We start from the raw sequence: 26,882 nt of genomic DNA on the forward strand, positions 1-26,882 counted from the left end.
TAAAGAAAATTTCAAAGAAGGAATGTCATGGTCACGGTGGAAGAATAAGATAGGTGCATGAACTGGCCTCCAAACATGGCAGACAATTCGCTGTGGTTGCACACTTTCTGCGACAGATGGTGCAATGCGTTGTAGGCTGTGCGTCAGGGTCTTGCCGGCTTGTCGTATGGCCGAGTTGTTGCATATAAAGAATGCGTAGCTGAAGCATTACGAGTGATAAAACTGGTTCCAAAGCTTATTTTTGTGCAGTTGCCTTTTTTTCAAGCTCTGGCAATTGACTGCCCATGTTGTAGATGATGTTGAAGCGAATGTAGGCACGTATATATGGACGTCACAAAAGCGCAGGTAGCCGAAACGGCTCCAGTCTGCGGTTTGTGGTATGGTAAATAACGGTGACTACGAAATGAGAAGCAGCCAAACATATATACGATCCTGTAATTGCTACGTATATTTGAATGTTTGCAGGCTGTGATACTCATTTTTGTGCAAGCTTACGATGCATTGGTTCGTGTCTGCGTGAGTTACGAAAGAGTGTTTGAATGTCATCACCTTATTTTTTTTTTTCCTAGTTTTGCGTCACACTTATTGAATATGGCATACTCATGCAGTTACTGTAAGCGGAATGCGATGTCGTTAAGTTGCATGCACGTAGCCATGACTTCTGTTACACATCTATATTCCTGACAAATAGTGAATCCACAGCAACGGTAGTGGTATAAAAAGCTTTCGAATTCAACTTATGTGACTTCATTAGAAAGCCTATAAAGGCACTAAATTGCATGATTTTTTCAGTGGTACTGACTCTCGGTACAGCTGTTTACAGAACGGGGACGAGGTCGCAGGCATGAGTTCTGCAGATACATTGAGCGTGCGTACACTAGACATCAAATACGCAAAAAGTCAAAACTTTAATAACATATTGTAAAACAGCAAAATAACTTTACGTGCCGCACTTGTTGCGCTCGTCACTGATTAAGGCTTCTGAAGAACAATGAATATTGACGCGACATATTGTCGCTTTAGACAAGTTGCAAAAAAGAATTCGTTGCAGCGCCAACTGTATGTATATACATGAAGCAGCCAATGGCCGCCATTGTGCATGGGCAGTCCCGTGTGTTTTGGCGGACATGCATACCACCTAGATCACACAAAATGTTTACATCGAAGTGCAACATCTATCTCGCGTTCATACTTCTTTTCACTCGCATGTGCCCCGTGTTCTTGCATGTTCTTTTTTATTTGTTTTCATGCACAAAGGTGGCTCAGACCAGAGTTGCTGGTATTTATGCAACTCGTCTATACGGCCTACGCGATTCCGCCAAAATTTGCTTGACTGACTTTATAACAGGTATGCCGGACAGTCGGGGAGCTTTGTCGGCATAGCGTCCTCTCCTGCCACGGCACGTGAATTTACCACGACGTGTTCTTCTTTGTAGTTTAGCTGTCCGTTTTTTGCCCACCAGTATGGGCTCGAGATGTCTTTCGCAGACAAAATCGGCTGACTAAGGACTCGACGCTTTCTCGGGATCACCCCCCTCCACTTGAAATTGAAATGGAAATTTTTATTCCGCAAGAAGAACACGTTATGAGGAGGGCAGTTAAAAGCTGTGAGAACAGCTTGAGTAGCCCTGACCCCCTAGTACACAGGGTAGCACAGAAGACGGGCGGCTAAGTACAACCAAATTAAAGAAAAGTATGTTTCACAATGTGCTTTAAAAAAAACAAAAACAAAATAAAAGATTACAATGCAGGCATAAAAAAAGGTAGTTGCCACATCGCATTATACAAACACCAATCGCAGCTGTTTTGGTGATATGCTAGATATGTCAATGTTATGTTCCTTAGTTATGTGGTTTAGAAGTGTAGGCAGTTGAAACTTTAACATTTGATTTCCGTAACTTGTTCTACATTTCGATATGTACCACACTTCAGGTTGAGGTACATTATAAGCAGGGAAATTTTTCTCTAACCTTGCTATTCTTGCAATCGTATCATTATTTTTCAATAAACCGAACTTATATAGACGACTTAGTTTGTAATCATGTATTGATGCAACCTGAATGTTTTTAAATTCTGCTCTGTGGCAACGATATGGTACTTTACAGGCTAGACGCAAAGCTTTATTTTGCAAGACTGTAAGTTTGCTAATGTTTACAGTTGTCGTGGACCATACAAAAAAGGTATAATTCAATAAAGAAGAAAACAACGAGTTATATATGAGCATGTTGACAGAAACCAGAAAGTAGTAGCAATGGTGGCGCATAACGCCGATTATCCAAGATAGTTTAGTAATAATATGGTTCACGTGATCATCCCATGTCATGTTTTGTGAAAAATACACGCCTAATGATTTAAAACTTGTGACAACTTCAATTTCTGAGTTATTTAACGAAATGATGCAAAACTGAGTTTGTGTGTGGCAGGGGTGAAATAAAAGAGCTTTTGTTTTTATTTATGTTTAGTTTTAGGGAGTTTATACAGTATAACGTACTGTATATTTTATACAGTACATTATTTGCTCGACTACCTAGATCGCTGCTACATCTGCTTGAAAAAAACAAGCTCGCATCATCAGCGTATATAATGTAATGGGCCGATTCATCAATACAGACTATCTCATTAACATAAAGTACAAAGTAGGGGTGTGCGAATATTCGAATTTTGAATTCAAATCTAATAGTACCTAATCGAATAATTCCATTCGAAGTTTCGAATAATTCGACAAGACGAATATCTAAAATGCGACAAAGGCCAATGGTGCAACTTAGTTAGGGTGGGGTGGCTAAAACTAACGCTAACATCATTACAGTAGGCCTTTCGTTAAAGCTTTCACCGACATCCTGGTTCAAAAGGGAGTGCATACTGATCTTAAAGGAGAATATGTCATTTCTGCAGGTAGAAAAACACGAGAAAACTGTCAAGCCCTTCACAACTTCGGTCCCAAAGCAAAGGCACGGACTTCTTGCATAGTTCGGTTGCGTATGCCGCAAGCACTGTAAAACATCCCGACTTTGTTCTGCGAAACCCTCAATCATTGGCGTCGCATGTAAAAATTTGTTCACGCTGGGCCGTCGCCACTGCCGCACTGAAACACTCGTTCAGAAACTTTCATCGTTCCGGCACGCAGTTAAAACGCTGCTGTGAACGGGCGCTCGATGAGTTTTAGGCCCGGAGCGCCCATGGCAATGAAGCACATTACCGCTGTCAGATAAGCCATATTGCGCGACCATGGGGGAAATGCTAGCTACCGTACCGCCCTCTGTTAGTCATGAGTTTAGGAGTGGCGCTGCTGACTGGAATGGCGGCTCTTCTATCAACATATGCTTGCGCGCCTATAAAAGCTAAACAAAAGCCACTCCCGAACAAGTGCGTATTAAAACTGTCAGCATGCCGTAGCGTCCCCGATTTTTCTTTTGTGTTGCCGTAGCCGGCGATACACACTATGTATATTCGATATTCTATTAGATATTCGATATCTTTGACCACTATTCGGCACTATTCGATTCGAATTTGATTTGAGGTGAAATTTCACTATTCGCACACCCCTAGTATAAAAAGGAATGGTCCCAGGATGCTTCCTTGCGGGATGCCTGTTTTAATGGATTTTGTTGCGGAATGTTTGCCTTAAATTATGCCGAACTGAGTGCGGTGTTGCAAGTAAGACGTGATTAATTTGTGCGCCATGCCTCTTATACTGTAATGATCCAACTTTTGTAGGAGGAGAATTTTATGATTAATGAGGTTGAACGCCTTTGAGAAGTCCAGAAAAAGACTGAGTACCATATTTCGGGATTCAAAATTTTCTAGAATGTATTCCTTTTGTGCCGGTAGCACAAGCTCAGTAAATTCATTTTTTCGGAAGCCATACTGTGCTGAACTTGTCAGTAAAAGAAGTCGGGCGTTTCAAATTTATTTTCTCCAAACCCTTCGAGAACACAGGTAGAATCGATATAGGAGTTGGACGTGTCATTTCTGGGACCCTTTTTATAGATAACTGTCACCTTTGCTGTCTGCATGTTTCGCGGGAAATGTCCTGTGGACAGACATATGTTAAAAATGTAGGTAAGGCAGGGTGCTAGTATGTCAATAACATATTTAACAGGTTTCATTTGAATATTGCCCGCGTCAGCAGCTTTGCTATTAATGAGTGTTAAAAATGTCGCTACTAATTCACTCTCTGAAACTGGCTCTAAAAGTATTGTTTGGTTGCTTCAATTATTCATATATCTTAGAGCAATACTACTGGTTGTAGTGCCACCAACTGATAAAAAGAAGTCGTTAAATGCATCAGCTAAGTCAGGCCCTTGAATTTCTATCCCATCTTTCACAATTTTCGTTACTGCCTCCGGTGCAATGCTAAGCATACTGTTAAGTGCCTTCCAAACATTTTCTGTACGCCCTTGTGTTGAGTTAAATTGATTCGAATAATACAGCTTTTTTTCATCACGGAGGTGATCGGTGACAAAGTTTCGGTTCTTTTTAAATAGGTTTAAATAGGTTTCCGACATTTTTTTAGATGTTTTAAACGTCTTTAGGGGAAAACATTGAAGATATATTTCTGGGAACTTGTTCATAAATATCGCTGCAAACACAATGCTCCAGTCGATTCTGCCTAAGCGTTCTTTAAAAAGGATTAATGTTTCAGGATTTATAAGTGTATATGAAAATTCTGCACGCACTTGTTTGGGTACGTTAATGAGTTGGCTTGCAAACATAAATACAGGCAGGTAGGTCGCGAATATTGTGAATCAAAGTGCCAGCCATAACGAGGGAACGATCAAAGTTGGTTATAAAAAGATCTAAGAGTGTTGATGATTGTGGAGTGATTCGCGTAGAAGCCGTTATAACATTTTGACAATGCGAGCTTAACATTGATTCAAGTTCTATTTTAACACTTCTGTCAGCTAACATGTTGATGTTGAGGTCACCACCTAAAATTAAGGCATATTTTTTTTTCACTCACAAATTCTAACAGAGAGTCTAAAAAAGAAAAAAACTAACGTAACATTATTTCAAGGAGGGTGGTAACATACACAAAAGACTGATGTACCACATCTGATAGTAGTATTTCATAAAAAGGAGAAATGCAGCAGAATTCAGGCACCAATTCACAGTCTATTGAACTTGATATTAGCATAGCCACTCCTTTTGCCTGTGCGGTTCATGTAGTACGATTTGTAAGTTGGAAACGTAAATACATCGTCTTCTGAAGCAAATGACGTTTCTGAAAACAGTGCAACGTCAAAGCATACTTGTGCTTCACTAAAACTTGTCCAGAAGATCGGCATCTCTTGGTACACAAAACGAGAACTAAACATTTTCTCCCCATAATGCACTACAGAGCTACGCGTGCAAAATGACTGTGTTCGAATGTTCTCATTTGCTCAATGCGCAAGACAGGCCCGCAACAACTAGCGCCATTGTCGAGAGCCAACAACTACAGTGAGCGTGTGTGCCCTCTCCACAGCGCCGCCGCGCAGTTCTTCCACAGTGATCATGGCCTTATTCAGCCCTTATTCTTCCACAGTGATCATGGCTTCCATGTTTTGAGGAAGGAACAGAAGTTAGCAGTCTTGCTTATCTGTTCACTGGGATAGGCAGAATAAGATTTTGAGGCATTATCAATGTATCTCCAAACCTGTGTACCGTTCCTGGCCATGGTGGTGGCATTTCGATGGAGGCAAAATGCTAAAGAACCATGTACTGAGCCCTCCACTACAGCGTGCCTCATTATCATGTGGTGGTTTTGGCGTGTAAAACTCCATATATTATGTATCCACAGAATATCTGGGTTTCGTGTAAACTTGTGTATCCACTAAGCACCTGGGGCAGTGAAAGTTGCAGACAACTGCCAATCTTGTAGCTGAGATTTCTCGCAAATCATGGCCAAGTGGATGGCCACTCAAATCCAATTAAAATGTGGCAGTGCACATGCCACGTGACATGGGGAGGAAACACAAGTTAAATGATTCTCCAATGGCCAACTTACGGTGGAGTCTAAAATGTAACACCCTGGAGTGCGCAGACCTTTATTATGCAGCCCATTTGTGAAAAGCTTGCACACAGAAATGTGTTATGGTTATATTGCATTGCACTGAAGGGTGCCAAAGGTGGCTGCTAGTGGTATATATTTCCGCTAATTGAATAACGGTCATTGTGCTTACTTGGGTTGACTGCCATTCTGCATGTGCCAGATTCAACAAATGGCAACGAGGGTGTCACAAAAGTCTCATATGATTAACATTGCCTGCGCATAATGTCCTAACGTACGCCATAAAAAGGGTTTTTTTTTTGTCACTTACGCCCAAGGCAAAAGGGCTCTAATTCTTCGCTAAGAATGGTGTGCCGTAAGCGTACGCGCACCGCTTAGTGTGTGTTAGCGTGGGCCGTAAGACGAGCATCCGAGCTGATCCTGATCATGTGTCTGTGTTTTGTCTATTTTTATTTTGTCTATTTTTGTTTTGACTGCTTGCCGTGAAGGCCACTGCCAGCAGAGCATGAGCCTTAAGACGAACATCTGAGCTACGTGGCGTGATTTTGTTTTGTCTAGTATGGAACTGCTTGCCGTGAAGGTCACCGCCAGCAGATCCAGAGCCTTAAGACGTGCAGCCGAATTACGTGTCAGATCATGTGCTTTTGTTTGTGTTGTGTCTGAACCACCGGACGTTGTGTCCGAGCCACGTTGCAGATCATGTGCTTTTGTTTTGTCTATGGTTAAACGGCTTGCCGTAAAAGTCACCGACAGCGGAATCTGAATCATGGGACGTTGTATCCGTGCTACGTCTTAGACCGTGTGCCTACGCGACCGCGTGACTGGTGTTTTGTCTGTGAGCTACTGGCTCGCCCGTGAAGGACACCGAAAATGAAGTGTGAACCATGCCCGGTAGCAACCAGTGCCTACGTGACCGCTTCAAGGATGCATCGACACTACACTAGAAGCTGGGGCCGGCGGCCAGAGAAACGTATAAAATACGACCCCATCCTATGCTTCATCAGTCTGCTCTGCGCCGGAGAAGAGATCGACGCTGGGCAACTCCCGGGACACCACGCAGCCACCCAGCACCCCCGGTCCTCGTCGAGCCGCCGCTGACCCATCTCGCCAGCTTCGACGGTCGCTCATGAACGGCGCCGGTGTTGAAGGACTCTGCTGCGCCCGGTTACGTATGTCAATCGCTTGACTTAGTGGACTGCGAACTCTAATTGTTGGTTCAGCTCTTGCTGTTTGGTCTTCCATCCGATATTCTCATTGTCGCTACATATTTCAACTTTCATGCATGCTACACTTATTCGGAATAATTGTAGACTGTATAACTAATTCACCTTTGTTTTCAAGATAAATGTTCGGTTATTGTGGAAGTATCTTTATCTTTGTTTAAACGCATTATTAAAGCTTGTTGTTCTTTGATTGGAGAAGGCCCTTGACTCTTTCATACCGGCGATTGGCGCAAGCCATACACCAGAGGCCCAACCCCCATGCCACATCTTGGGAGAAGCTTGTGCTTCGGCCCTGAGTCGTGACATTATCTGGCGTCCGCGCGACAGGACCTCTGGTGCAAAGCAGCCACCTTGAACGAGTCAGGGACCTTAGCCAATTATCCTTTTTGTGCACTGAGAGTTTTGTAGTGTGAGCAACGGCAACAAAGTGAAAAACCTGCATTGATAAGTGCATGATCGCTCATTTGTGTGCCTAAGATTTTCTTTCACTATGGAGCTGGAAAAGCTTGCATCTATCGGCACTCAGCTTGGCCTGTCAGGAGCGGAACTGAGAAAGTGGATAGAGGAGGAGCAGGCGAGACAGCGAGAGGAAAGAGTCTTGGCGCGAGAGGCAGCAGAAAGAGAGCGAGAAGCAGCACTTAAAGCAAGCGAGTGTGAGGTAGAAGCGTTACGTCTTAAACTGGAGCTTAAAAAGCTGAGTAGAGAGAATGATGTCAATGATGTTAGCAGCACTCAGGAGAGGGATGCCGACATCGGCTTGCGGTTTAATGCGAGCAAACTCCTCATCGCATTTGATGAAAAGAAAGATGATCTTGGCGCGTACATACGCCGTTTTGAAGGTAAAAACAAAAATAGACAAAATAAAAATAGACAAAACACAGACACATGATCAGGAGCAGCTTGGATGCTCGTCTTACGGCCCACGCTAACACACACTAAGCGGTGCGCGTACGCTTACGGCACACCATTCTTAGCGAAGAATTAGAGCCCTTTCGCCTTGGGCGTAAGTGACAAAAAAAAAAAAAGAAACCCTTTTTATGGCGCACGTTAGGACATTATGCGCAGGCAATGTTAATCATATGCGACTTTTGTGACAGAGGGTTAATAGGCCGCCCCCTTCTTTCGTCGAGATAAGCGCACGAAGGCGACCACGCCCTGTAGGGCGAAGAGCAATGGTGTTCGCAGGAGCGGGGCAACGATCTTTAAAGCGCACAACACATGCACATCGTGCCATCTATGTGGTGACTAAGAACGCATGCTGAAGTAAATGGTGTATATAAATAGCTCGCCGTTAGCAGGCTGAAAGATGGTACTGTTGGTGGCGTAACCGTCTAACGCCGCACGCTGGAAAGCGAGAGGTCGCCCGTTCGATTCCGCGCGTCGGAAAGTTTTTCTGAATTATTTTCCTTTGTGACTTATATATATATATATATAGACATATACATACACGGTGCATGACGGCGGCAATGGCAAAAATCAGCCTAGACTGTCCATATAATTGCTATCACAATAAAAACTGCCAGCTATGGGAGCAACCACTGCTAGAAAGTTCTGTGCCCTTACTTTGCAGCATGCACACGACAGTGCCAAAGCTATGGAGGTAACATGCAGCTTACACCATGTATAGATGTAAGACCAGAACACACTGTAGAGTGGTGCCACATCACCCAGCTGGATTCTGCTGAAGCTCTTCAAGGTGCAGAACAAGGAACAAGTGTGGTACACTGGCTGACTTCAAATGTGTGGGTGGAACTCTAGAAAAGGAAAACCTGTAGCCATTTGAGGGGTCATGAAAAAGGAGGGAATTCAATTCATGAAATGTGCCTACGGCATATGATAGAAGTACACATGGACATACCAGTACACACTGCAGTTAGATATTTCCTTAACGAAATACCAGCACAGTCATTAATGAAGATGAGTTCCAACAGGCCCACTCATGAGAGATTCAGTTATCCGAGTTAGTCTACTATGTATACAAAGCAACTGATGACCCATCATAAATAGATGGTGTATTTATCAATCGTGCGAAGCCTTTCAACAAGGTAGCTGATAACAGGTTATTAAAGGGCCTCTAAACCACTTCCGATAATTTTTTAACATTTCAAGTAAATATGCGCATCGAGTTCAGAATGCCATCACGATCAACAATGCCAAATGCAGCAGTGCTACAAGCCGCAGGCGCCCCACAAATTTCAAGAAACATTCCTCATCTTCTCAGCATTCACCGTGACGTCAACATGTCGTCTGCTCGTCATCCACAATACCTGTTTGTCCACTCGCTGGTATGTGCACTTGCCGCTCTTCCTCCTTGCCATGGGCAGGAGGAGCACTTGGCCAGGAAAAGAGGAGCCAATGAATGAAGCATAGTGAAGGGAAGAGCGAATGGCCATGTTATCAGCAGGTTGTGCTGGCCATGGATGTTAAGACTAGCATAGAATAAGATATAATGCATCGCTAGACAATACCAGCCCAGTAATATTACTACACCTACATTTAGACTATTTGCAGATGATTGCGTAATAGGCAAATAATTAGCCCTTCTGACTATAAGTCGGCAAGCTCACTGATGAGTCAACTCACTCAGACTCAGATTGAGCGACGAGTCTGAGTCCGGGCGAGTAATATTTTGGTGAGTTTGAGTCTAAGCGAGTTTGGTTGAGACAAATTTTGGTGAGTCTGAGTCCAAGTGAGTCCGGTTGAGAAAAATTTTGGTGAGTCCGAGTCCGAGTGAGCCCTAAGCACACAATACATTTTTTGAGTGAGTCTGAGTGAGCTCCAAATTTTTTTTGCCGACCTATGGTGATAACTACTCAAATTCAGCATTACTATCAGCCTTATGACGGCTCACGTTGACACTCACTTCTACTCACAGATACTTCCAACACTTTAGACAACCCCCCCCCCCCCGCAAGGTTTTTCAAAGGAAGTTCTGGATAAAAATGTCTCTTGTCAGTCATATCTTTCAATAAAAATGTCCTTACTAGCTTGCAATCATTGATAACTCGTATGTGAAGGTATAAGATCAAAATGAGTATCGTAGAGCACCGATTATGCAAGATAGTGGCATTTAAGTGTGTTGACATCCTGATCAAAAGATCTAATTATACTGCCACGCGCGCTTCTTTTTGTCATTTTTATGTAACTAGTCTGCTGCACGCGTAGCCGCCGCCTTGCGCGAGCCGTGCCCTTATGCCTGGGAACCTTCGAGATTGTCTTAGAATCTTCTTATGGCCTGAGCGCGAAAACGCAAACAGTTGAGAATATTCTCAACCCAACGCGGCCACCAGCAATAAGGCTCGAATATTCGATGCTGCATGTATAAATGCCGACGTGCCTTACCGCAGAGCAGTTTTATCGACGGCCGACGCTCTGTTCGGCGCTATCAATGTACAGTGTGTATTGCTGTAGTTTGACTTTCCGTTTCAAAGCCACAAGTTCGGCCAAATAAAAAGTTTCATCTTGGACACGCCGACTGCTGCCTTCGTCGACGTCACGACCATGTGACAATACGCTAACGGACTCATGAGTCGGCTCACTCAGACCCACTCAGACTCGGATCGATTCGTGAGTCTGAATGAGTCCAAGTGAGTAATATTTAGGCGAGTTTGAGTCCAAGTGAGTCTGAATGAGAAAAAATTGAACAAGTCTGAGTCCGAGTGAGTCCGGTTGAGGAAAATTTTGGTGAGCTTGAGTCCGAGTGAGCCCTCCGAGCAGTGGCGTAACTAGATAGGACGGCGCCCTTGGCAGATATATTTCCGCGCCCTTCGTGATGGCAATGATTTATTAATATATTATTATTATTATTATCATTATTCTAAAGGTGTTTATTGACGGCACTAGTTGACAAAGCACAATGGCGACAGTCAAGAGAGAGCGCAGACTCTGAGCGTGAGGAGCGTGCTGTCAGAGAAGAGCCGAAAAGGACGACCCACTAGAAAGCACTCAAGAGGGTGACCCCTTACAGACTTCCAACGCTTCGCTACAATTACCCCGGGTACGAAAAGGGAGCCGCCTGGCGACCTAACTGCTTGTCACTATGAGCGGGTCATGGTAGGGCTTCAGGCGCTCCACATTGACAATGTCACGCCCTCGATGGCGCATGTCCGAAGATGGTTCAATGGGTTCGATCAGGTAGTTGACTGGGGATGTGCGTTCGACGACACGGTAGGGGCCGTCGTATCTGGGCAGCAGTTTGGAAGAGAGGACAGTTGCAGTGGTAGATACCGAGAGCCATAAGAGCGCTCCAGGGAGGAATGTGGGCGCAGAAGTGGTGGTGTCACCATGGATGCTCTTCTGCCGCTCTTGGTCATGCATAGGAAATGTCTTGGCAAGCTCCCGACACTCCTCAGGAAGTCTGGCTGTGGCAGAAATAGGTGCACACTCAGACGGATCCGGCTTGTATGGAAGAATTGTGTCGATTGTGTGCGATGGGCGCCTGCCGTACAATAAGAAAAAGGGTGAGAAACCAGTAGTGCTCTGAGGGGCGGTATTATAGGCGTAGGTGACGAAAGGCAGAATGGCATCCTGATTTGTGTGATCGGCAGCGACGTACATCGAGAGCATGTCGCCGAGCATGCGGTTAAAGCGTTCGGTGAGGCCATTCGTCTGCGGGTGGTAAGCAGTAGTTTTCCGGTGAACAACGTTGCACTCTGAGATTGGCTTCAATGACTTCCCACAAGAAGATACGACCTCGATCGCTGAGCAGCTCCTAGGGTGGACCGTGGCGCAGCATGAATCGGTGCAGCAGGAAGGAGACAACATCACGTGCTGTAGCCGCTGGAAGGGCGGCAGTTTCGGCGTATCGCGTAAGGTGGTCAACAGCGATGATGGCCCAGTAGTTACGAGCCGACGTTAGAGGAAGTGGTCCATACAAATCGATGCCAATGTGCCCAAACGGCTGGTCAGGGCAAGGTAGAGGTTGCAGACCTGCCAGCGACAGGTGCGTTGAAGTTTTTTGCCGCTGACAATCGATGCAGGAGCGAACGAACTTCTGCACATAGCGGTACATCCCTCGCCAAAGGTACCGTTGGCGAATGCGGTGGTATGTTTTCGATACCCCAGAGTGTGCACACTGCAGATCAGAGTGGAACGACTCGCATATGTCAGAATGCAGACTGCGGGGTATTACGAGTAGCCACTGGCAGCCGTCACCGTAATTGCATCAGGGGAGGAGGTCGTCGCGAACGGCAAAATGGTGGGCTTGACGACACAACATGCGAGTGGATGGTGTTGCCGATGAATCAGTCAGCAAGTCTATCAGTGAGGCAATCCAGCGATCCTTGCGCTGTTCAGTAGCGATGGTGTGAATGTCGACAGAAGAAACGGCATTGTGAGACACTGAGCTGTGGGTATTGTCGTCAGGCAAGGGGGAGTGCGAGAGTGCGTCGGCATCAGCTTGCTGGCGTCCACTGCGGGACAGCACGCGGATATCGTAGTCCTGTAGGCGAAGTGCCCAGCGAGCGAGGTGGCCTGAGGGATCCTTCAATGACGACAACCAGCATAGTGCATGATGGTCGGTGATGACATCAAATGGGCGACCATACAAATAAGGTCGGAATTTCATAAAGGCCCAGATGATCGCCAGGCATTCCTTTTCGGTGATGGTGTAATTGGTCTCGGCTTTAGTAAGCGTACGACTTGCATATGCCATGACATATTCAGGGAACCCTGGTTTGCGCTGCGCAAGAACAGTGCCAAGGCCAACAAGGGTCGTAGTGGTGTAGTATGGGAGGCGACGTCAACAAACGACGGAGCTTTGCGAAAGCGTCGTAGCACTCTGATAACCATGAATAGAGGGGCCCGTTACTTCTGAGGAGCTTTGTCAGTGGCGATATGATAGTCACGAAATTTCGAATGAAGCGCCGAAAGTAGGAAGACAGTCCTAGGAAACTGTGCAGTTCTTTGACGGACGTAGGTTTGGGGAACTCGGTCACAGCCCGAAGCTTGGCTGGATCGGAGAAAATTCCGTCCTTGGATACGACGTAGCCGAGGATTGTCAGCTGCCGTGCCGCAAATCGGCACTTCTTTAGATTCAGTTGCAGACTGGCGTCGCTCAAACGCATCAAAACATGCCGTGGGTGTTGAAGATGCGTGGAGAAGTCCGGAGCAAAAACAACGACGTCGTCGAGGTAGCACAAGCACGTGTGCCATTTCAGGTTACGCAGAACGGTATCCATCGGGCGCTCAAAGGTGGCGGGCGCATTACACAGCCCAAACGGCATGACGTTGAATTCGTACAGGCCGTCGGGCGTGACAAAGGCGGTCTTCGGTCGAGCGTCATCAGCCATAGGTACTTGCCAGTACCCTGAGCGCAAATCAAGAGATGAAAAGAATTCGGTTCCTTGCAGGCTGTCAACCGCGTCATCTATTCGCGGCAGTGGATACACGTCCTTACGAGTAATCTTGTTTAGTCGTCTGTAGTCCACACAGAACCGCACAGAACCGTCCTTCTTCGCAACAAGAACGACAGGAGACGCCCAGGGGCTGTGAGAGGGTCGAATAACATCGCATTGAAGCATGTCGTCGACTTGCTCGTTGATTACGCCGCGTTCTGTGGGAGAGACGCGATCTGAACGTTGCCGCAGTGGCGGTTGTCAATGCAATGCGTGACAGCAGACGTGCGGCCGAGAGAAGATTGCGCGACATCGAACGAAGAACGAAATTCTTCCAACAGGTCCAGAAGCTGGGAACGCTGGATCTGTGTAAGGTTGTCAGCTATGGAGGAACCAAATACGTCAGTGGGTGATGAACCAGACGTCGAAACAGCACTGAGCGTACTGGAACTGCGCCCGTGCGTGTCATCGGGTTCGTCCATAACTTGTGCGTCTTCGAGGGGTTCCATGCTGCTGAGACATTCCCCACGCACTAAAGTAACACTGTACGGGGAGGGGTTGATTACAAAAATAGAGGTGCTGCCCTGAGTGACTTGAACGGTCGCGAAAGGCACCAGCAAGCCTTTCCTCGTGCAAACACAGTCATACGGTGAGAGGAGTGCAACGGTGTCGGATAGACTGGCGCAGTAGACTAACACCGCCGTTGACAAGTGTGCAGGCACTCTGATGTCGTCTTTGACGAGTACCTTGCTCGCAGCCGATGGACTGTCTGCCGGCGTCAAATTAGAGAATGGTGAGAGTTCTATTTCGGCTGGTGCGCAATGAATTATGGCGCCGTGGCGGGAGAGAAAATCCCATCCGAGGATGACGTCGTGAGAGTATGCAGGAATTATGATCAATTCAACGGCGTACATAGCGTCCTTAATTATGACGCGGGCTGTGCACACCGCTGTAGGGTGAATACTTTGGGCGCTGGCTGTACGAAGGGAGAGCCGGGAAAGTGGCATCGTCACTTTTCGCAGTATTCGGCTAAGCTTTGTGTCCATAACGAATACGGCGGCTCCAGTGTCGATACGGGTAGATGCACGAACACTGTCCACAAACATGTCTATCACGTTCGATGGGCTTCGCTGAGGGCTTTCGCAGTTTGATAGCTCACGCGCTCGTATATCGCTAGCCAGTCCTCCACGTCAGTGCCATCCGCGCCGGTGAAGACAGGAGAGTCGTGGATGCAGGGGACACCGGGGCATGGTGTCTGTACAGGGGGAAGCGTTTGCTGGGCGGCATCTTGAGGCATGGTAGAGGGCACGGTACGGGATCGAAGGGCCAGGGGCATCGAATGGAGACCGAAGCTGGTTGGACGGCGCAGCACTCTCCACCAAATTATAAAGGCGTTTATTAACGCTACTAGTCGACGAAGCACAACGGCGACAGTCAAGACAGAGCACAGACTCTGAGCGCGAGGAGCGTGCCGTCAGAGAAGAGCCGAAGAGGACAACCCACTAGAAAGCGCTCGAGAGGGCGACCCATTACAGACTTCCAACGCTTCGCTACATTATTACTATTATTATTATTGTTATTATTATTATTTATGTGCAAGAAAAAGCCATCTGCCTGTTCTGGGCAAGTGAATGAGCGATTTCTTCATTGATTGTTCACTACAGTGGACTAAAGCCGTCTTGCACATCCACGCATCGTATGACACACCAGAAGTCCCCAAGGTTAGAAAAAATGTGAAAGAAGAAATGAACCTTGCCGCTGTCCTGTTGTCTCGCTTTGCACGAAAAGTTCGTAAATTACATACAACCACACAAAAGAGATCGACGAAGTAGGCATTTAAACGGTTCTTGTCATTTTTGGCTACATCACCATGAAATGTATTGTTCAAAATTATTTATTGCGTACATCAAATCTGCATACTATGCCTACATTTTCTTTTATCAATGCTAATGATGCATTCAAAAATTCGTTCCGGCAAGCCCTGTTGCCTTTTGCGGCGCCAGTGCTCATTTTTATTGTGATCATTGCTTGCCAAGAAAAACGTGTTCTTTATATTTGACATGGCGCACACGCATTAAGAAAGGAGCTGTCGCTCTCCGGTCACATATTTCCACTGTCGGCTGCAGTCTAGACCAGGGGTCTCAAACACGTGGCCCGCGGACATCTCGCTAGTGAACAGCGGCCTGCACGTGACTGTCTTCATCGCATGTTTTTTTAATCATTATTTTTTTAATAAGTGTGGTCATGAGCTACACAGGCATGACTTGTCTGAAGCATTTTCTTGTTGAGTGAACCCCTGCGGTCAAGATGTGTTGATACATAACCGTGAAACAAAACTATATTTAAGAACAGTCATCCATATTTTAAGTCATTTTGGAGGTAGATATATGTTGTTGGAATCGCGGTGCCAAATCGCCTTCAGATATGACATTTAGGGGAAAGTTATTTCAAATGGCAACGTTATCAATTTGAAACATTAGCCATTTTTGTGTGTGTTTCGTGCCTCATCCAGAGTATATAGACCAGATGACGATGATACCATCTCATGTAGCCACCATAACCCGTTTACATGAAACATCAAACTTAAAATCTTGAGCTCTATTAGCAGAAAATAAAGTGTCATTGTAGCTTACCGCCTCACTGAATCTGACAGTGAAGTCGATGTTCATGATCCGCCTTCTCCCCCGAGGCAGTGGGTAAAACACGAGAGTATAGATGTTTTTCTTGTGTAACTTTCCTGCTTGGGCGTCCGATATGCACAGTCAGTTAGGAACCTTAAAGGTACGCTAACGAGAAATATGAAGTTGAGGTGGAATGAGCAGGGGCATTGAAGGATGCGTGCAGGTTGGGTGTGAAAAGATAAGTCAAGGCCATAAGCGAAGACCGAATATCTCTTACTCAATTTCTCTCGCCCCAGACTCAGTGCTGAAGCGATGTCGTCACGAATCTGATTGCTCTCAGTGAATAAGAAAGCTCCATCACATGTCACCATGTGTGCTGCTGCTCGGCCGCGGTGCAGTGAAGCCGCGGCTTTCATGATTGCCGCGATAGATGTGGTTGCAGGCTTACAGCCTCGAAGCGAAGATCTCAACACGGAAGCAGGATTACATTTCAGTGAGTCTGCAATGACCCCCCACGCTCTCGCGGCGGCGGCAGCAGCTCTTTCTGCGTACGAAGCCTGGCTCCAACCGACGGAAAGCAAAGTGTCGTTTTCGTCTACGGCATGCGAGGCGTCCGATTGCCAAATACTGTTTATGTTCTCGCGTATTTAATTTTTCGTTTGTATTAATGGCGTTTTTCTTTTGGAGAACTCGAGCAGAGGCGCCATGCCGTGAAGAGAGCCGCGGCAGAGCAGGGCCATGCAGGGCCACTCAATCCGCCCGCGGCATGCGGCACGCATCCTAAGAGCAGAAGGGAGGGTACCAGTGAGGAGGAATGCACCATGAGATCAAAACCATCAAAGCCCCATAGTTCTCTGTGGGACAGCCGCAGAACACGTGCGAAATCCAACGCAGAACTGCTGCGAGGCTTGCTCGTATAAACTACGTCAACATCACTGGGGTCAGACTACACCTGGCTGCTGTTATTGCCACCGCGCTCACCGGCAGAAGCAAAATAACAAAACGAAAGGAATGAGAAAGATATCAAGATGAATAGCTATCTGCAAATCATGGCTGGACTGCGTTTGTGATCACTATACGAGAAACGTGTAAGGGCGTTAGTACATGTATATATCCTTCAGTTTTTCGCAATTTTCTTGCTTGTTAAAGCTCAGTTCACAGTAATAATGGCACGAATGTGATCGTAATAGGATAATTTGCCATTGCAGTTCTACTTCCTGCATCTCTTTGGTGCTATGAAGCATGAGGCCCACCACTGGAGACACGGGCGCTGCAGTTGACATGCTATGACATCACGATCACGTGATGTCACCTTGCTTCACGGAACCTTGCTCTAATGACGAGAAGCCGGCGGCACGAGCACGATTTTTTCTTTGAGTTTCCCCCTTCAATCAGCCTCGTTTCACAACCAGTTCATGTGCACTGGCATCTAGAAACAACAAGAGCTTGGAAAGCGTGGCCAATCTTTTCGGTGATGCTGTGTGACACAATTAGTGCACCGCGCATGCAAAAAGAGCAGGGTGTAATTTCACATTTACGGTTCTACTTCAAGGATAACGAACATCATGACGCATGGCTGATAAAGCTAGCTTAGAAGGGGCAATGAGCCGAAGTCTCGTGCACATGTTTGCAGCAAGCACTTCCGAGATCGCGACTTTGTCTACAGACTAGGAACGCAACTGTTAATATGGTGAGCGAGTGAGTTCACACGTGACACCTCCCTCTTCACATGAAGATGACCACACCACGAAGTCTTCTCAAAAATTACTTTGGAGACATCATTCCTCATAGCCAACCCCATCCTACGCACGCTGATTGGGAAAAATGTCGTGGGGAAGGTACCGATACAGAGAAAAAAGAGGAGGGGTGACGCAATTTGATGGCAGAAAGCAGTCTGTGAACGAGTTTCTGATTTGAAAAAGACAAGAAAGAAACCTTGCAGCAAAGCCCATACTTAGTTTTTTTTTTGTTTCGTTATTTCATCCCGACGTCTGCCCATGAAAGATCGTCGTAAGCTTGGAGGCTGACATGTCTGATGAGTTGATAAAGAGCTGCTCGATCGCAACCCTTAAGCAACAAGACCGTGGGCAGCGCTTCCCCTTTCCGATTTTCACTGCAGTTATTATGTGTGGAAGAACCAAGGTCGTTTGGGCTGAACCAGAAGAAAGCGAACATATCAAGCGATAAGTTTTGTGCCGAAGCTAGAAGGAGGTTTGATGGTTGAACCTCCCACTGCCCCGATATTATTACATATTGTATATGTATGTATATGCACGCACGTACAAAAGCATGCCAGATCACACATAAAGGGAAGTCAGAACCCCAGAAAAAATATTTTTGTCTACGACCCTGCATAGGTACGTTGATGGTTAAAATCATGCTTATGTAGAAACGGGCTTGCCCCGACCTTTTTATCTCAATGGTTTTCATGGGCTTGGATATGAGGAAAAAAAAAGAAAAAGGAGAGAACAAGAGGCATTCCGAAGTCGTGGCACAGAGATGTGCTTATGCAAGGGCTACAGAATATAGCGCAAGCCTTCACCTCCTCGAGAACAATTTCAAGACAGAAGATACGCTGCACCAGACGAAAAAAGGCAGTGCTGATTACGCAGACAAAGCGCCGACAAAGTGGATGTTGGAAGCCACAGGCTTCCAGAAGATTGTGTTTTGTTTGAAGGAAAGGAGCACCATTTAACTAGTCAAAGGAGTCTCTAGCCTCACATGTGGTACCAGGGGAGAAGGCGAGGAAGGGGGTGTTGGAACAGTGTGGGGGCATGCCCCCACTGGTTTTGAACCTGTAGGGGCGACCTTTCCACGAGGCGCGGGGCGCTAGTGCCCCGTTTGTGTCCTCAGGAAGCCCCCGAGCGCATGTCGGGGGGACTCGGCTCGGTGCACCCTTCCAAGTGGCGCCCGGGGCACTTGGAAATTCACTTAACTTGAAATGTTTCATGAAATCATCACACGCATTTACTAACAGTTCAAGCAAGACCCTTAGCTACATTAGGTGTAACTTATACTCCACAACACTGCTTCGTTCAATAATGGAATGTGCAGCACTTATCTGGAAACCCCATCAATCGGTCCAAAACAAGGCAGCCCGCTTCTCTGCGAAAACATCAAAATATTTCTGGATTTTCACAAGCTCTACTTGTCGTCTCTAGCCACGCCTTGATCATCTCTTTAACGTGCAGCCTGTACCAGTTCCTTGAGTTACTCACCTCTCGCGACTAGTAACTTGAATATGCTACCAGATGAAATTTACTCTAAATCATAACGATGTCCTAGTTAGGATCCTCACTTATTCATTCAAGACGACAGTGTGCTCCTTTTTTCTTTTGTGCTTCCTTCTTAAAGTTCCTTCACATGCCGTATCTGCTGGCAAGACATATTTAGGCTCTTCTATTTGCTCCTATTATGTGCACCCATATAGGACTTGAAGGTTTAAGATGTACCATTGTACTGCTCATGCATTTTTAACTGTTGAATGTGTGCACTGTAGCTATCAGTGGCTTTTTGGTCTTTATTTTAACATGTTTTATCTGCTTGGTTGTGTTTAAGCCGTCACTGATTTATTGTAACACTCCCATGTAACACATACTTGGGCCTTTGGGGGTACTTGAATTAAAAAGAGTTGCGGAGCATCCCAAGAGATGAGACATTTTGCACTAAGCAACACTAGTTTTTCGAGTTCATACCTCAGCCATGGCACACAAACAAGGTGAGGCTCATAAGGATGATAATGAAAGGAGCTTGGTCCCATTGCAGACACGAGTAATGTAAAGAAAATTACACGGACCTTCGTCATGCTTGTCGTGTTTGCCATGCGAACAGGAAAGAATGCAAGATATTACAAGTTGTGATAAATTCATGCTGCGTTTATATTACAGAACATGACAACTACAATTACATACTAAGTTGCATGGACTACAATGAACATTAGTCCAAGATAGATGCAAATGAGCAGCTTTTAACAAGACTGTTTGCTGGCCTAGTGTGTATTCACTTACCGTAAAATTCCGAGCAAGCGCCCCCCCCCCCCCTACGGTGAAGTATAATCCGACCAGATTTGGAGGGGGGGTGCTTGCTCGGTCCCGGACTGAAATTCAAGATGGCGGCGGGAGAGCCGCTAAAAATAAAAATGCCCATCCATGTTCCTAATGAAATGCTTTATTTATTTAGTTTTTATTCCCCCTCGTCACTGTCAAACCATTGAAGCAGCTACCGGTTTGACCAATATACGACCGGCCACATGACAACGGAATTTCATAAACAACATTAGATACGCATTCAGTGTAATCATTCTTGTGGTTCTTTTTACACAAGCGATGCTCGTCGTGAAAAAAAGTGGCCGCAGGGGAGGAGGGGGAGGGAGGGAGAGGTGTGCTTGCTCGGTCACTGGCGCTTGTTTCAGACCTTCCGAAAAAGGCAGGGGGGCACTTGCTCGGGTGGGGGCACTTGCTCGGCATTTTACGGTAAAGACATAATTTAGCCCCGAAGTAGAAACATGCACAAAGGAAGGAACATAACCGTGCACAGCCGCTCATCCTGTCGTTGTGTTCCTCCCTTTCTTTGTGTTTCTACTTCACGGCTAAATTATGTCCTTAAGTGAGCAGGTGCATGAGATGGGTGAAAGGCGAGCCTGGCTGAAACTTGACAATAAGTTGTCAAGTTCACAGATGATCATTAATAAAAACCTTGTAATAAGTCACACACTTTATGCAGCTGCTTAAACCAGTCTGCTACTGGCCTGAAGGACTTGCACTGCCAGCTCAATGTACAGTATAGTCAAGTGTTTCACCTCAGCTATGCACTTCCCAAACCACCTCGCCTTCCGAAAGGGTTCTTCCTACAGCCTTGATTTTTCTTTCTTTGGACGTGCACAAAGTTCTGCTTTACTCAAATCTGACACTGCCGTGTGCTCTTTTTTTTCTCGAGTTATATGGCACTTTACATATGCAGACAAGTGTCTTTATGATGAAGAGCCCACGGGCATGCGTCACGAGGGGTCCCCCCCCTGAGATTTCATGTTTAAACATTGTAATTTAATTGTTTGATAGATTAGTATAGCACACTCATTGTAAAATTAACTCTGAAATCTCAAGTCCTTCCAAACTAGCACATATGAAGTAGAAAAGTGAAAGCAGCTTTTTGTTTCAAAGCGCACTGCAGAGCACAAGCTTTGCAAAATGCTGTGGGATACTTCTGAAGTGCCGCAAATATTCAGTGTGCTGGGCTCTAAAATGTAAAGTCAGAAAAAGAATTTCCAATCATCTACTGTTTACTTATGTCGACGATTTGTTAGAAGTCATTGACAATGAAGTATGAACCCAATTGCTAGACTATGTTATTTTAAAGAAATCACCAGGGAACATAAACGTGCTTTACAAGAACATTTCCAAAGAGAATTGTTGGAGGCTATTTCTGACAGGTATACACGATGGGGAACAGAGCTGAAGTTAAAATAAAAGCTGTGCTTCAATGCATTAATAAAAAAACTGCTAACATTTGCATTTGATGGTTTAAATCGAATGACATATTAGCTAGAAATATGCCTACCTATGAGTGACACTTGGCTGCTCAGTGCTGTTAGGCCCCTGACCTGGTCATGCTCACAATTATCAGCACAAGGCCGATCAGACTATTGTCAGCATCCTTCCTGGCCTCCCGACGGACCGCCACAAGCTAAAGTCCATCAACGAGGCAGCAGTACTCTGAAACCCACCAGGTATTTCATGTATGTCATTTCTTGGGTTTTACTTGCCTGAACCACAATATCATCATGAGGCACGCTGTAGCTCCGGAAATTTCAACCACCTGGGGTTCTTTAACGTGTACCTAAGTATGTGCACAGGCCTGTACCATTTTGCCTCCACTGAAATGCGATTGCCACAACCGGAATTAAACCAGCGACTTTTTCGGGGCAGCTGCCAAGCATTTCAAGGAGGTGCTGCCAGGATCATCTTGGTGAGAGAAGACTGAAGGCTGTGTAGTACGAGATGGGAAGAGTACGTGGCTCTGGCAGATGTTTATTGAGGCACTGTAGATGTCGTAACGTTGCCAGAGCCTATGAAGAACTCTGTCAGCACCAAGGATGTTTAAATAAAACTTGCTGGAGTGGAGGCCACCTATACTTACCAATGGGCCGCAGTGAAGCCGCGCCGCAGTCATCTTGCCATAGGCAAGAAACGGGAGCCAAAGCGCGCCCGCCGCGCTGACCGCGTCTTTTCGTCGTGGTTTTTAACAGTTATGGCGAGCATTAAGAGAGAAGTTGTCAAGAATAAGAAGCCAAATGGCAGATAAGAATGCAGTCAGTTTTATTCTGTTTCTTTTGGCATTTTCCTTGTAAGCATGCACACCGAAGAAGGGCCTGTATCACTGTTTTTTTTTTAATAATTATCCTCGTAAGAGCAGACCTCACTTCTCGGCACTCATTTTCCTGTTTATTTCGTTTGGCATGTGACGGAGTCTTATGCATATATGGAGTTCGGCTACTTTCTTTGAGCGGAATATAAATGTGGGTGTCCAAAGCACCACACTCAAGATATGCTCATCGAGAAGGATATATGTTCGTCAAGGCTTGAAAGCCATTTCTTTTCTCAAGACAAGCTCAAAATCTCTAAAACCAATAGTCATTTGGCTTTGCATGGACGTGCTTCAAATATGAGCATTCAGCTTGCAGTCGATACTATTTCAACAGATATACAACTTTTCAATACTATTTTGTTGGCTCGGCTCTCTTATCCTGTCAATGAATCAATTAAAAACGCCCAAGTGGCATCCTTTGTCGTAAGTTTATGCCAACGAGCATTTACACATGCAGTCTGTCATCATGTATTCCAGTCCCAAAGTCCACATATCTAACCACTTAGTTGCCATCAATCTCAACATGTTTCCTCATTTGTCATCAACAATCAGAGTACAGTAGAGTTTTTGTGCTGCATTGGGCTAACTTTTTTGAGACAGTGACTCATCTGTGAAGCCAGCATTTCCTTTGCTGGAATTCTGTATACCGTTCTTGTATAGTGCGCTCTGCTGACAGTGCTCGATTAAACTTCGAGCGTACATACTCGTAAGCTGATGGAGAATAGAAGTGCAGCGTTAACACAAACACCCGCAGCTCGGATGGAGTACGTGCCTTTCTGGTCTTTTCGTGCCCTAGGGGTTGCTGTATGTATGAGAAAAGACAGCAGTAAACATCGCCCTGCCCTACTCAGACATGAGCTTTTGATCCTTGATCTCCTTTATTATTGCGTGAGGATCGAGCCTCGCTCTTTGTGGTCAGTCTGCAATGTCTCTGCTGCAGAATTTTTTATCTTGAGCTGTTTTATCTCCCCTTGGGAAACATGAAGCATTTCTTCATAATGCTGCCGTGTAGGTGATGCAACTGTCACATCTTCAACAACTTTTTTCAATTTGAACACATATAACTACCGGAGTACCCCGAGGCCTCGGTTAGGTCGCTTTATTTGCAAATGGAAAGAACATTGCACAGTTCAGACCTACTGGTTTTACTCACTGCACTGCATAAAGCGAATACAAATATAACAAAAGAAAGGCACGAATGTAAGAAAAACAGGTCCTTGTGTATTGCCCAAGTGACGCTACTTAACCTTGTAGTTGCGAACTACCATTTTATAACACGAACAGGGCAACCGATAACGAAATATCGCCTATTTATATAATTTCAACGAATAGCAAACGGTGCATTATTTTCCTATTCGCGTTCCGCACCAGTGGTATCAACAAGCACAAGAATGTGTATTGCTGGTTGTGCAAGTGTTTTACAAATGCGTCAAGCACAGCTAGTCTGACAACTCCCAGATCGTAGCCTAGTCCGGTCGAAATAATTCGGCGAGAAGTGCCTCTAACATATGTGATCGCCGTCTTTTGGCTTCCAGACTTCCCGTGAAACAGCCTGCCCCGATGTGCTTTGAACATTTGGGTCCTTACGAAACCGGTTAGGAAAAAAGAATGACTGTCAAATGTGAAATTAGAGAGAGATTGCGAGCTGTCAGCATGTGTTCCGGCATATAGAGAAGTTTTCATCGAGCTCGAAATGTTCTGCTTACAACTGAAACGTCATCCCAGAGTACCTTTTCGCTCGATTTACACAGCCGTGCGCAACGCACGATGTACCCAACAACGTCCGGACGCCACCACGCCAGAGAACAGCTGGAACACCTATGCGGCCGCTGCAGCATGCATTGCGGAAGGCGCGCTTTCTGCCTATGGCAAGATGGCGGAGCGCGGCTCCAGCTGAGGGGCGCCTCCTCCACTCCAGAAAATTGTCGTTTTTGAAGTTGGAAGGACTATGCTAGGGAATGCATATTTTGATCTCCTTGGTGGGCATTACTCGTACTGTACAAAATATTTTTTATCCAACTTTTTTTTTTTTAACGCCTGTTTATTCTGTATCTGCGTTCAATACCCCTCAAGTGCGTAAGACTGTATGGAAATTGCAACAGCCGATTGACCGGTTTGCCAGAAGAAGCACAACGCCATTACGAGAGGCTATGTTCATTTTGTTTCGAAGCGTGACTTTTTGTGTAATGTTCACAAAGACACTGGAAAGCCGCGCCCAGCGGCGGCTACCACGAGAAGTGCGGCTACCTGACGCAGCTTGTGGAGGTGACCGAGGGCAGCGCAGAGCAGGCGGCGCACGCCGATCGCCTCCATGAGGGTGAGGTGGTCGACCCGGGCGTGAACCTCGTCGCTCTTGACGAAGGCGTCGACGGAGCTGCGCAGCTTGGCCTGCCGCAAGTCCCAGATGTCCTTGACCAGGGTGCGCACTTGGCTCGCGTCCGGTATGTCGGCGGCGGCCACATCGAACAGCATCTGCGTCACCTCCAAGTAGTGCTCGCACGGCATCCGGGTGAAGACCGGCGAGCCAGCCTCCTCCTGCTTCACGTCCTCAAGAAACTGCTTGCCGAGCCAGGCCGGCGGCACAATGCGACACTGCTGCCTCTGCTTCAGGTTCAGGGCCATCCACAGGGGCACGCTGAGCGGAGAGCCCGCTGCAAAGGGACCCACGTCGCCAGTGATGAGGTACAGTTTCTCCGCACTGAATGTCGGTATGATTGTAACCTGCGTTTTCTCCGCCAGGAACTCGGCGTCCGCACACTCCATGTTCACAATGTTCACGCTACCCGCGCAAACCAGTGTTGCCAGGTCGGACGAGGCGGCGTGGCCAAAAGCAAGACAAACTGTAGCCAAAATGTAGCCAAAGACAAAAATACAGACAAAAATTTGTAGCCAAAAATAGCTAATTTTATCTTCAATGTTTTTTTCTGTGTACGCACATTTGATTAGGACAATTTTTTTTTTGCAGAATCCGTAGATTCGTAGTAACCAAAAGTGTCTGGCTCGTGGCAGTGTCTCCTTCCCTATGCCTAGAGGTGTGCGCCGTGGCGGTTTCGACCGGCGGCGGCGTGGGGGTCGTTCCGAGTCGGCGGCGGCGGCGTCGTCGGCGCACGCCGGGTACATCATCGGCGGCGGCGCACGGCCACTTTTCGTCGGCGGATTCTAGCACTGTATCGGCGGCGGCGGCGCCGGCGGCGTGGAAACCGAAACCACTAGTCCTAAAACCTATATTTCACTGCATCCTCTTAGCCAAACTGCCTGAAATTCAGGACTTTTAACACTAAGGGCTGAGAAAACCGCACAGAGAGATATATTGAAAGTCAGAGAACTGGAAAACGTTTCGTAAATGTTTTGTTTTTCAGCCTAGATATTGAAAAAAAAAAAAGGGGGACTTATCTCAGCAAGAGGGAGAGTTACGGCTAGTTGGTTGGCGTTCATATTGAACAGCGCAAAAAACCAGACACAATGAAGAGACTGCACAACACGAGAGCTGACTGCAACTAAATGCTTTATTCAAGCACAAAGAAAAGAAAAAGAAAAGAAGGAAACAGAAATGCGCGCGCACCCGAAGCACATGACAAGAGATTGCAGGCATACAGCAAATTTAAGTATTGTCCAAGTAAGCCATCTCACAATCGAGCAACGCAATCGATGGAGTGCTGATCGACACGTGTCACCATAATTGTGCTGATAGCAAAAGCTTCGGCTATCTCTCTCCGGTGAGCAGCCACAAGCGGCACAGTGGGCGGCTAAATGCGAATACGGCGCACACTTGAGAGAGCTATGATCATAGGCGTGCGCACAGAGGGGGGGGGGGGCCGCCCCCCCCCTAATCACCTAAGAGGGGGGTGTCGCAAAATCTGCCCGGTACATTGACCCTTCTAGTCACCCAAGAGGGGGGGAGGGCGCAAAATCTGCCCCATACATTGACTTAGTAAAGTGGGGGGGGGGGGGCGCTGCGACGAACCTTTGCCCTCCCTAATGGGGAGATGCTCGCGCAGGCAAATGTTGAGGCAGCGCCCCGTTTGCCCCACGTACACTTTACCGCACGACATCAGAATTGAGTACACTACAACTACAACTGCAACTGCCTTTCACTGGGCTCTGGTCCTACCTGTATAATAATAACCAGTCATTATATGTATGTTACACAATAAAACTGATTGATTGATTGATTGATTGATGCGTACGTTGCTTTTGCAAGGGACGAACTGCATGCGGCGTTTACGTGCTCCCTTCATTATCACCACGTGATCGGTGAAATGCAGGGAAAGTGTCCGCTCCCGAGCGAAAGAGAAAGCGCGCAAGAGCGAGCGGGTTTTATTACAACGCTCCCCTAGAGTACGTCGCC

At 46.4% G+C, this 26,882-nt stretch overlaps 1 protein-coding gene across 1 annotated transcript in view; it reads right to left on the minus strand.

Moving 5' to 3' along the window:
• LOC119389312 (DNA replication complex GINS protein PSF2) overlaps positions 1–25,322 on the minus strand; it is a 26,239-nt gene extending 917 nt beyond the window's left edge. Inside the window, exon 1 of the mRNA XM_037656519.2 lies at positions 24,782–25,322. Coding sequence (XP_037512447.1) covers positions 24,782–25,297 — 516 coding nt within the window. The 5' untranslated portion in view covers positions 25,298–25,322. The remainder of the gene's footprint in view (positions 1–24,781) is intronic.
• Positions 25,323–26,882: the final 1,560 nt, after the last annotated feature.

The sequence above is a fragment of the Rhipicephalus sanguineus genome, chromosome 4 (genome assembly GCF_013339695.2).
Source record: "Rhipicephalus sanguineus isolate Rsan-2018 chromosome 4, BIME_Rsan_1.4, whole genome shotgun sequence".
NCBI classification, from domain to species: Eukaryota; Metazoa; Arthropoda; class Arachnida; order Ixodida; family Ixodidae; genus Rhipicephalus; species Rhipicephalus sanguineus.